At 39.5% G+C, this 12,710-nt stretch overlaps 1 protein-coding gene across 1 annotated transcript; it reads left to right on the plus strand.

The window, feature by feature from the left end:
* The first annotated feature begins 518 nt into the window (after positions 1-518).
* On the plus strand, positions 519-2,333 carry LOC130135143 (putative disease resistance protein RGA4). Its single transcript, XM_056303570.1, has 3 exons — positions 519-722; positions 1,015-2,289; positions 2,328-2,333. The coding sequence occupies exons 2-3, from the start codon at positions 1,399-1,401 to the stop codon at positions 2,331-2,333; spliced, it is 897 nt and encodes a 298-aa protein (XP_056159545.1). The 5' UTR covers positions 519-722; positions 1,015-1,398.
* Positions 2,334-12,710: the final 10,377 nt, after the last annotated feature.

Consider the following 12,710-nt stretch of genomic DNA (forward strand, 5'->3'; position numbering starts at 1 on the left):
AAAGGCACAACATATTGAAAGAAAAAGTTAAATTACTTGCGATTATACAATAAAAACGATAGATCCATATGTAATTTGTGGCAAAATTGTACTACATATGTGACACAACACCTATTTATAGGCAAAAATTACACGTCCGTAAGAAACAAAAATACTTATTTATTTAATATTATATTTCTCAATAGTATTTTGGCATCTACATGTTTGAAAACCCTAACTAATTAACAAACTTTAAACCGAAAAAACAAAACAAATAAAGACGCAGAGTCTCCGAACAATCTGGACCCTCACGCTTTCACCTCGCTCGGTTCGCTCGCCGGCCTCCCTCGGTCGCCTCGTTGCCTCGCCGCCTCGCCTCGCTACCCTCACCCTTTCACCTCGCTCTCCGGCCTCCCTCGGTCGCCTTGCCGCCTGCCTCGCCGCCTAGCCTCACCGCCTGCCTCGCCGCATCGCCTCGCCGCCTGGCATCGCCGCATCACCTCGCCGCCTTGCCTCGCCGCCTGGCCTTGCCGCTTGCCTCGCCGCCTCGCCTCGCCGCATTGCCTCGCCGCCTCGCCTCGCCGCATCGCCTCACCGCCTCACCTCGCCTGTTGTTCGGTTCGCTCTGACTGCTAGGGTTCTCTCTCTCCCCCTTTCTCTCCTGCTAGTCCAGCCATTGTGATCCCGAGGCCAGCCATTGTCTCGAACATTTTCAAGAGATCTCGACGCAGGGAGAGCTTTTGGTCTGGGTCAGTATGATTTACCATTTCACTTTTGTCGTTTTGAATATTACATCTCCTGGTCTTCATCGTCCACGCTCGTCACTCGTGTCTTTGGTTTTGTCATGCTCTGTTTCGGATGGATTTAGAGGTTTCTTTTGCGTTCCGCTTGATTTTTCTCGTAATTTCTTGTGTTGAAGTTCGGTTTTGTGTGATTTTCGTTATATTGCAGTGTTTTTAACGCTCTTATGGTGTTCATTTTTCGCACCATGTGTCTTTCGCTATCTGTCTGATAACAAGTTTATTTCCTGCATAGTGGTTAAGCCAAACCATGACGAGTGCAGTTGTATCTGGCATCCTTAAACCTCTTTTGGAGAAACTAGCTTCATCGGCTGTTGAAGAACTTGAATTGGTATGTGGCGTCAAGGATGATCGAGAGAAGCTCAAGAACACGCTAGAGACGATCCAGAGGGTGCTCGCTGATGCTGAATAGAGGCAGACTAAAGATGAAGCCGTTAGCATTTGGCTATCGAAGCTTAAAGACTTCTGCTACGATGCCGAGGACGTGCTGGACGATTTCGAAGCTAGGGCTTTGGAGAGGCGGGTGAGGTCTACCGAGCACTTGACCCTCAAAAGGAAAGTAAGCTACTTGTTCTCGTGGATATCTAATTTCATTTTCCAGTTTAAGATAGCACATAATATGAAAGAACTGAGAAAGAGACTTGATGGGATCAACGAAGAGAAAAGTCAGTTCAACTTGTCGGGGGATGTTCATGACAAGATTATAGTTCCATGGAGAGAAACCCATTCTTTTGTGACCCCTTTAGTTATGATTGGCAGAAATGAAGAAAAGGAAATGATATTAGAGCTATTAAGAAGATCAAATGATGGTGGGGTTGGAATGATAGGAGTCATTTCGATTCTTGGAATGGGAGGTATTGGAAAGACAGTTCTTACTCAATTGGTGTACAATGACAATTGGGTAAACAAATATTTTGATCTCAAAGTTTGGTTAACCATGCCATTAGGATTCGAAACTGAGAACATAATAAGACGCATCCTCAAGTCTTTGGGTCACAAAAACAAAGATGATGGGCTGGAAATGCTGCAACATATCTTGAGAAGCATTGTGTGGAACAAAAGGTGTCTGTTTGTAATGGACAATGTGTGGGAAGTGAGGCGGGAGGGTTGGGTGGAATTTAGAAATTTGTTACGAGGTGCTTCCGAGGGTAGTAAAGTCATTGTGACTTTGCGGAATATGTCGGTCGCCTCAATCATGGGTTGTGTCCGCCCGCTTAATTTGACCGGACTTTCGTGGAATGATTCTTTTACTTTGTTCGTGAAGTGTGCATTCGATCAAGAGCAAGAGAAGAATCACCCGGACCTTATGGAAATCGCCAATGCCATCGTGAAAAAGTGTTGGGGAAATCCTCTTGCGGTGAAGAGTTTGAGAAGCTTGTTGTATTCAAAATACAACAAAACCGACTGGGCATATGTAAGAGATAGTGAGATGTGGCAACTACAAACTGATATTTTACCTTCACTGAGAATAAGCTATGATATAATGCCGTCATACTTGAAACAATGTTTCGCTTTATTGCTCAATATTCCGAACTGCGTTATCGCGAGCAATGATCCGATCTCACTGTGGATCTCGAATGGGCTTATCTAGTCCAGAGGAGATAATTGGGAGCTGGAAGAGATTGGATGGCAGTACATGATGGAGCTGTGTTCAAGGTCCTTCTTTGAAGTTAGTGTGGAAAGGTTTCCACCGCTGTCTATCTGAATGCACAATCTCGTTTACAAACTTGCCATTTCGGTGGCACGAACCGAATGGTCCATATTTCAAGTGGTCACAGCACAGGATATAACCCCGACGATTCGGCATGTATCTTTTCGACGCCCAGTTTGTTTTTCAAATAACGAAATACGTAGCCAGTTGAGCAAACTCAGGCAAGTTCGTACCATCTCTTTTGATACTGGTACCATTGATGGGTTATTTTCGGAGGCAAGCCTTTCACAACTCAAGCACTTGCAAGTGCTATGGACAAATCGGGGTTATTTTGACCGACTGCCTAGTTCCATTGGTGGTCTAAAGCAATTGAGGTTACTTAGTTTATTAAACAACTTTCATATCAAGAAACTCCCCGAATCGGTCTGCGAGCTTCGCAATCTGTATGAATTACGTCTTGCTGGGTGCATAGAACTCGAGGAATTGCCTGCAAACATCAAGAACATGGTCAGCCTCCGCACTTTGTCTATAACCACGCAACAGCAGCGTTTCCCGGAGAATGGAATAGGATGCTTGACCTCTCTGCGGTCACTATCCATATAACACTGCATGTTTTTGGAGGCCTTGTTCGATGATATTAATTCGCTCATGTTTCTTCGTTCGTTGTTCATTGGATGTTGTCCGAAGTTGGCCTCCTTACCACAAGGCTTAAAAAAATTGATGGCATTGGAGGAACTCTCGATTTGCGACTGCACAAGCTTGAAGCTGCCTGAAGGTGAAAGTAATAAAGAACACTCCATGTTGATGCTTCGTTACTTGAGACTCGAGGAATTACCGGAACTAGTTTCTTTCCTCGGGTGGCTTGAAGGTTCTGCAAGTACACTGCAGATGATAACAATTGAGAACTGTCCCAACTTGAGTGCATTGCCCGAGTGACTGCAAAATAGTTCTTCTCTGAGATCACTGAAGATTGAAGACTGTCCTAGATTATCCTCTTTACTAGACGGCATTCGCCGCATCGTCGCATTGAGAGAGCTGCAGATAATTAATTGCGAGGGAATTGAGCAGGAGAACCGCTATTGAAGGAGAAAATAGTTGCCGAGAGACAGATTACTTGCTTTTACTTACAGGTATGTGTCGACTTTTAGTCCTCCCGTGGAACCTTTAACCTAAGTTCTTGGTTTGTTGTCTTTCATTTGCAGTGACATTATAGCTATGAACTGCTGCAGCTTGCTTTTTCCCTCTTTTTGGAGTATCTTTGGATGCTTTATATTCCTTCCTAATGCTTGGCAAATTCGAGATGCTTGCAGGAGAAGTTAAAAAAGATGGAGCTGCATAACTACTTGGTTTGCATCCATGCATATTCCGGCCTAAGCATTCGAGCGAGCTCGGGAATGAGTTTTGTCTATTCACTAACTACGATCGGGGGATGCGATTGGGAGGATGGGAGCAACAGAAATAGATAATGCTTCTTTTGATGTGAATTTTGTTTGTTAGTGTTGTTTTTCATGTCAAAAGGGATGTCATGGACTAAACAGTTTGCCTGGAGGCATGACCCTAAAATCAAGTGAGACATAGTATTTGCATTTTCTCTGCAAACTTAACCCTAGGTTGATGAATGGTATGACTTTTGCCTTAATGCTTGCATTTGGTTCATTCTTTGTTTCCGATTTTCTTGTTCTAAACCTCTTCTTTACATCGAGTATGATCCAAACGATACACGGATGAGATCATCCTCCACATGTTGAAACTTAGACAAAGATCCAATTGATAGCTTGTCGATGGTTATGCCTCCAGGCGTTCTTTGTGGAGATGGTTGCGCCTAGCGAGGCTTTCTCTATTAGCGAGACTCCTGGTTGGTGATTCCATTGCTTTTTGTGGAAGGGATCTTACAGGCTATATCGTCCTTATTCTTCCCTGTTCTTGTTATATTTTAGCTGATCGCAATGACTTGTAGCTTTATTTGATGCTACGAGTTGCTGGACGTTTCCTTTTTCTTTATGATTTCATTTCCAAAAGATTTTGATGGCGCAACTTCTATCGAGATTTGGAACTTCTTGCTGTTCCTCAATTGCGCAGCATTATTTCGAACTTCCATTTAGCCTATCGTCCCCTTGCTTCAGAAAACTTATAGAGATCGCGGGGAGCAAGTACAGCGCAAGTGCCATAACTTTTGTACGGAGGACACTTAAGTGCCGTAACTTTTTTTTGGCTCACTTGAGTGCCATAACTTCCAAAAAAACAGATCACTTAAGTGCCACTTACGAGCTGGTCGTGAGAGCCCAAAACCGCGACTTTTTCGGCCGAACGGTGACCTTCCCGGTGAGGTGAGCACCACCAGCTTGAAGAAGGGGTGTCGGTGAATCATTCCATGGCCTCCGTTCGTCTCGAAATTTCCGTTTTAGCCTCCGTTGACGAAGGTAAAAATGCTTCGTAGTCACACAATTTATCGAACAATCCTTGTTCGTGTTGCATTCACCAATCACGGCCATTGAAGATGGCAGACTTGCCCACATTGAAACGAAGACGAGCATGAGCACGAGAGCCAACTTAGATGATCTCCTCTCCATCACGATCAATCGACTTTGTTGCAGATGTAAGTATTCACCCGAATGAATCTTGCGTGTAGGACGATGGTGCATTTTATAGGCATCATTGAGGGAGAAAGTAAAAAATTGTAATTTTTTTAATATTTAGTCATTTATGGAAATCAAATCTGAGTTAGAACCTTTCATCATTAAAATTTTCTTGTTGAGGAAACGGATGTGAATTTTTTGAATTTCTTAAAATGTATTTGTGATATGGACAAAAATGGTCAGCACATAATGGCAAAAAATTTATTGTAATTATTTCACGGCATTTTTACAATTCGATATCTCGATTCGATTACTATAGTTAGAGTTATGTCACGCCGCGCCTTTTCGGGCAGGTACTTCCATTTATCACGAATGGGGAAACTGTCCCCGAATGGGCTACTAAGGTTTGATACGGATATTTCGTCCAGACGTCCCACAGACGTCCCATCACTAAACAAACGGGGGTCTCTCCCAGACCATACCTCACGTGATAGCGGATTGTAATTTTTATCTTTCTATTCAATCTATGTTTTTGATTTGGAGTTTCTACTAGTCATTATTGGTAGATTGACTAAAAACCTAATTGGGGTACGGGAGAAATACCACGATTCTACAAACTAGAGATTCTGAATACGGAGACTTGGTTACGTTAATGATCCCGAATCAAGATCCCTAACACCCTTTGGGTACCTAAAATGATATGATGTGTCTAACGTGTCACACGAGTTTCCGAGGTCTATCCAGTAATTCTAACCATTCTAATCGTGGGAACTCAATCAATCAATATAAGCAGCACAATCAATTACAATCAAACAACACAATCTTAATTTGTCTCTAAAATGAAAATCAATTCAAAACACCTAAACCCTAGTAAAGCCCTAAAGCTCATTCATTCAATGATTTGTGCTGATTTAGGGAATTAGGGTTTTTTTAGGGGTTGTGACCATTTTAACCCCTAAATTGAAAGGTCTTAAAAAATGTCATTTAGACACTTCTAAAAATTCTAATTTCACTTGCAAAGGTTGGCCACAATGTTTTTGAGTCATTTTGTGAGTTTTTGAAATTTTTTATTTTTCTTTTGGAAAAATATTTCTGAGAATTATCCTTCCCGAGAGTTAATTTTTTTATTTTCTAAAATTTTTTGAAATTTTTGAAATTTTGAAACTTTTTTATGGATTTTTAAATTTTTTTTGTATTTTTCTGAATTTTTCACATTTTTTTGGATTTTTTTTGAAAATTTTCGAATTTTTATGAAATTTTCAGAAATTTTCCAATTTTTATTAAGATTTCTGAATTTCTGAATTTTTTTTGAATTTTCTGAAATTTTTATTGAATTTTCAATTTTTTTAGAAATTTTTTGAATTTTCTATTTTTTTATAGGAATTTTCAAGATTTTTTTAATTTATTATTTTTAAAATTTTTCCCGCCGGAGGTTGAATCGGACCGGACCGGTTCAAACCTGTCCGACTAAGTCGGACCGGCCGGCACCGGCGTTGGCCAGCGCACCAGCAGGCACAACGCCGAAACAACGTCGTTTCCATTATTTTTCTCTTCAGCATTTTGCCGAGCACCTGGCGAGCATGATCTGGATTTGATCATTATCGAGACCGCCGGTTTGAGCTCACCGTCGGTGAGCCTCCAACGATCTTTTTACCATTTCGATTAATTCTGTGTATAGTTCATGTCACCTCCAATCAGCCTCAACTTACTGATTTACAGCCAGACCATCGCCGGCCGACGAAAAACCGATCAAAATATCTTAAACCATCATTGACTTAATCAACCCAATCTCTTACACAAATCAACCTACAGAACGCCTTAGCCATGTAAATCGATCCAAAACAATATTCAAAACATCAAACAAAGGTTGGGAATCACTGACTTGGATAGCCTAAGTCATTTTGGCACTCCGGCAAAGGTCTCCGATTTCCGGCAAGGTTTAACAATCATGGCCGACTCGGTTAGATGCATTTTCAAGCCAGATTTTGCAATCAATCAATGAAACTTGTGATCAGAATTAGCTTTTGAACATCCAGAAACTCAAAATCATAAAAAAAAAATACACAATTAAGCATGGTAAAGCTCAAACGCACAATCTAGAATTTTTTGTAAACCGTGGGTACGAGCTGACTTTACCTTCTTCGTTTGAGCTTGATTCTGAATTTCCAAACCGAATGGCGACTGTCAAGCCCTTCCTTGTCACCTGAACTTCAAGACGATGGCTTTGGCTTCGCCGGAGTAGCTCTAGACACGCCGGCCGAGGTCAGTTTTCAGAGCTTCATGACTAGATTTGCACTGGTCGCCTTTGGAGGAGATCCTCCCTGGTTGATCGATTTTTCGGCGCCATTCAATTGATTAGCGTCGATCACTCGATCAGGGGATCTCCACTCCTCTTTCTTTCTCTGGATTTCCCTCTCTTTCTCTCTCTATCTCTCTCTCTTCTCTCTTTGGATTTTTCCTAAGCACCTCTTATGAGTTTGATAATGTTTCTTCAGTTTTTCTAGCTAGATTTTCCCGCCCAAAGTTTGTTATTCACCGACCTCGAATTGGTTGGATTGAATCTCCGATGCTAGCCGGAGATTCTCTAGCTGAAATCGGAGTTTAAAACGTGATCATTTAGCTGGATTAAGTCAGTGAAGAGGCGGGCACGAGTTGATTTTTCTAGGAGTTATCACGTTTTGGGCGAGTCGGGTAAGGAAGGAGACCGACACGGGTTGGGTCGGGTTGACCCGGCCGACCAGGTAGACTCGGGTTGGTCTAAAATCGCAAATTAAGCCCGATTTTGACCCAATTTTTCATATTTAACCTCGAAATTGAATTCCTTGGCACATTTTGCATCAAAATATGAGATTTGCCCTAATTTTTGTCACAATTAAACCAAAAATTTCCAAATTTTTGAATTCGAGTCACTGGGGTTCTATTCAATCCAGTACTTAAATGACCTGATTGAGCAAAATTGATGCTAAAATTGGGTTACCCATGACTGATTAACCCTAGAAATAATGGTCTCATGGTTCGACAATTTCAAATTGATAATGATCCCCAATTTGGGCTAAAAATCCCTAATTTTCAATTAGATTTTGGGGTTTTTTTATTTCTTTGGAAAATTGTGCAATTGGACTGACCATTATGTAATTCAAGGTTTCAGGATCATTTGTTGTGAATATACTATAGCCTAAAAATGACTAGAAATGGCTCAATTGAATTTTTTATTCAATTTGGGCTTGTTTTTACCCAATTTTGAGAAAAACACATTCCCAATTGAAATTTTCTAAAATTTATGCTATATTAATGAAATTGGATTTAAAATAAGACTAATGACTATTTTTATGGAATTGTTGGATTCCGTTTGCTATTTTTCTTGATTTTCTCTCTTATTTTGGTTAAAAGAAATTAAAGAAAAATTCTAAAAATTTTATTTTTGGTTTAGGAATAGGTTCCTATGCTTGGCCAAGGTTCCTAATCCTAGTTTTGTGATTTTTGGAAAAATTTGAAAAATGAGCTAAAAATCAAGTGTCAATAGCTGCCTCACTTTGAGATTGAGCTCGTTAGAGGTTAATCTCAAAGACAAGGTGACATATGAACTTTTAGTCGACTCTATGGACAAAACAAATGGAAAATTTACAATAACTGGTTAGGAATCTTGCTTGAAATTCATGATTCAACCCAAAATTTTCTCTTTTAAATGCATTTGAGAGGTTCTGAATGATTGAGGGAAATGGAAACTTATCTGTTTGCGAGCATTTCCTTGTTGATTATCTCCAAAGTGTGAATTGATGATAGTGATGGTGATGATTATGATGAATTAAATTATGATCTCATGGTTTAAGGATATACCCACGAACCATGAGTACCTAGGGCTCATCGCCCAAGAATTTGGTGGTTTGCCGAGTGGCTCCTCGCCAGTAAGACTTAGTAATTGCCTTGTGGCTCCTCGCCAGTAGGACTTAAGATTTACCTAGTAGCTTCTCGCCAGTAGAACTTACGATTTGCCTAGTGGCTCCTCGTCAGTAGGACTTAGGATTTGCCTAGTGGCTCCTCGTCAGTAGGATTTGCCTAGTGGCTCTTCACCAGGAGGACTTAAGATTTGCCTAGTAGCTCCTCGCCAGTAGGACTTAGGATTTACCTAGTGACTCCTCGTTAGTAGGATTTAAAAAGATTTGTCTAGTGACTCTTCGCCAGTAGGACTTGGAAATTTTCTAAGTGGCTCCTCGCTAGCAGGACTTGGGAATTTGTTTAGTGATTCCTCGCCAGTAAGACTTGGGAATTTGGCTAGTGGCTCCTCACCAGTAGGACTTGGGAATTGCTTAGTGATTCCTCGCCAGTAGGACTTAACAAGATTTCAAACAATAAGTACCTGGGGCTCCTCGCCCGAGGATTTGATGATTTGCCTGGTAACTCCTCGCCTACAGGACTTAAAAAAAGCTTCAAATAATAGGTATGTAGGGCTCCTTACCCGAGAATTTAATGATTTGCCTGGTGACTTTTTGCCAGCAGGACTTGAAAAAGGCTTCAAATAATAAGTACCTGGGACTCCTCGCCTGAGGATTTGATGATTTGCCTGGTGACTCCTCGCCATCAGGACTTGAAAAAGGCTCGAGCAATGAGTACCTTATGGTATTAGATTAACCATGAATCATACAGTTTTAAGGTTCCACTAACCTTTGTATGGTTTTTAGTTGATCAAAAACTATTAAAACGTGGTTTTATGTTTACCACTGACTGTTTGAAATGTGGTTTTAAGTTTAGTACTAACTGTCTGAAAACTTGATTTTGAGTTGACCAAAAACTATTTGAAATGTGGATTTGGAAACATGCATTCTTTATGCCAATGCATTCACACAATCAAATTTCCTTTCTAAGAAAGTATTTGAGCAAATTGCTTGTAATCTTTCAAGAGATGCTTGAAACAATCATTTGAAAGACCTTCATTAGAAAGGATGTGTCTCAATATATGAATCTGGTCTTTTCTTCACTATTTGAAATGAGAATCATCTTGAGACTCTCAATTCATCTCTCTTAACTGATCCTTAGGTACTCGGAGATGTTCGCAATGTATACAATCCGATTGATCCGATAAGATCTTTCAAAGGATTGTAAAGTAGGCTTGGTCAATGGCTATTCAAAGGATAGACATTTTGAGGCCAAGAAAAGAATTTCATCATATTTTTTCGACTCACTTCAGGTCAACAAGTTAATAACCTCGAGAACAAGACAAGACATTATAGCGTACACTCCTTTGAGCGATGACTTCTTGTCATAAAGTCATGTTTTCACTCTCAACATCTCAATCTGAAGAGTCTTTGTGGAGAGGTTGTAATGTTGGTATTGGGTAGGCTCAAAAAAGCTCATTTGTTTTAGAATTCAAGGCTTTTGTGAAATTGGTGATTTTCTTGGCATCACCACTCCTTTTCCTTTTGTCTGCTAGGGATCTTTTCTCTTTCATGACCACAAGAGTCATCTAAATACTTATGATGATATTTTTTTTTCTCTTTTTTATCGTACTTGCTTATTGTGATCTTTGATTATTTTGAGCTTTCTTTCGAACTCTCCTTTTCTTTTCTTCATTTTCTTGGACATTTGGCCTTACTTTTACCAAGCACATTACTTTTTTATGCCCCTGATTCTTTTGTTTTTTCTAAACCTTTTGGCTTTCGACCTTTTTGAGTTCTAAGAACTCTGTATCATGCCTTTTGTTTCTTATTTATCCAAAGTGGATCATATGCTCATGCTCTAGTGTGAAGAGATGATAACCAATTTAGGGTTCTGAAATTAATATTCAGGCTCAATCGGGCTTTGCAAAAGGTAATGTGTTTGGGGATAGGAAATGAAATGCTCTTCTTCCTCTTGGGATGTTGTGAGCTTCCATATGACTTCATCTGAAGTCATCACAGAAAGATTGATGCAAGTGTATGCAATAAAATCTTTCTTAATCTTTTTCTCCATAAATGTTGACCATAAACCTCCTAGTTTGCCCCGATGTGGAGTGGTTTTTAACAGGGTTGTTTTGAAAAACTTCTCCACTGTTTAGGCTCAAATTTGGTTTGTAAGGGATAATCATGTGTTTGAGATAGTGAAATGATCGCCTTTCATCATTTTAATCCATGTAATCATTGCGAACATGCCCTATCTCCTTAGGATGAGGTTTTTCTCGCTTTTAGCACTCATTCTGTCATTCCACTCGAGTGTATAGGAGACGTGTTTGGACACAGCTTACCTTTAATCATTTGAAGGTCTTTCCATTGGATTTTATCCAAACGCATTTTTTTTGAAATCTTTCAAAACTTTTTGTCAAATCATCTTTTTTAGGGAATTCTGTTGCATAGTATATGCTCAAAGAATGCATGTTTCAAAACTTTTTTCGATTGAAACTCTTTGAGATGATCATTGAAACAATCTATTTTGTTTTGTTTAGCTTTCACATTAATCCGCTTAGGGAAAAAGAAGTTCCATCTTTCTAGAAAAGTAAACTCTTTAAAACTCAAATTGTTTTTTCAAATATCTGATCGTTTTGATGAAATTCCTTTTTGACTTGATGAAGGTTCTGCAAAATTAGGAATCAAGTGTTAAAATTCATTTGAGCAATTCTTAAAAAAAATTGGAACGATTACCGCCAATTCTATCATATGTTTCCACTTTGATTTCACTGGGGATTTTCTTTTCGTTGCTTTCTATCTTTGAGCTCCCTAGAGATGACAAAAAGTAAGAACATATTAAAAGATGACATTAAGGAAAGTAAATTGGGAACGATACTTTTCTTTATCTTTTATTAACTCCGTTGGGGCTTTAGAGATCTTTGATCATCTTATACTCCTCCAAAAAAGAACAAACATGTTTATGAAATGCATGATATGCACATGTTCTAGAGTGACCCAAATCATTTCATTTCATGGGTTGAATATCTTTACAGCATCTGCATTTACAAGATGTGCCAATTCTGTTCTAACCATATCTATAATAATCAATACTCTTCCAGGAAGAACTTTCTTGACAACATATAGACCTTCATAATTTGGAGTGAATTTCCTGCGAGGATCTAAATTATTGGAAACGACTTTCTTCACTACCAAATCTTCTACCTTAAAATGCCTTGGTTTCACTTTTCAATTAAAGGATTTGACGACTCTCTTCTGATAGGCTTGTCCATGATATATAGCATTTAGCCTCTTTTCATAAATTATGTTGGGTTGTTCACATCTCTGCTGAATCCATTCAGCTTTTGAAAGCTTCAATTGAGATGATATCCTTAATGAAGAAATTTCCACTTTAATGGGTAATACCGCTTCCATTCCATAAACTAAGGAAAATGGAGTTGCCCCAGTTGATATTCGAATTGAAGTTCGGTATGCTATTAGAGCATATGGCAACCTTTCATGCCAGTCACAATAATTCTCAGCTATCTTGGATAATATCTTCTTAATGTTCTCGTTTGCTGCTTTCACCGTTCCATTCATTTGTGGACGATATGGGGACGAGTTCAAATGTCGAACATGAAAATGTTTAAGCAAATTATCCACAATCTTGTTATTTAGTTTGAGCCGTTGTCAGTAATGATTGCTCCTGGAACTTCATATCTAGCAATGATGTCTCGCCTAATGAATTTTGCGACGTTCTTGATAGTGACATTTGTGTAAGAATTTGCTTCAATCCACTTGATGAAATAATCAATTACATCAAAGATGCAGCGATATCCATTCGAGGCCT

The sequence above is a fragment of the Syzygium oleosum genome, unplaced genomic scaffold (assembly GCF_021117445.2).
Source record: "Syzygium oleosum isolate NSW1041296 unplaced genomic scaffold, Sole_v2.1 Sole_v2.28, whole genome shotgun sequence".
Lineage (NCBI taxonomy): Eukaryota > Viridiplantae > Streptophyta > Magnoliopsida > Myrtales > Myrtaceae > Syzygium > Syzygium oleosum.

What these genes read in the sequence shown, in the direction of transcription:
- LOC130135143 (XM_056303570.1), top strand. Translation starts at nt 1,399, where the DNA reads ATGAAAGAACTGAGAAAGAGACTTGATGGGATCAACGAAGAGAAAAGT.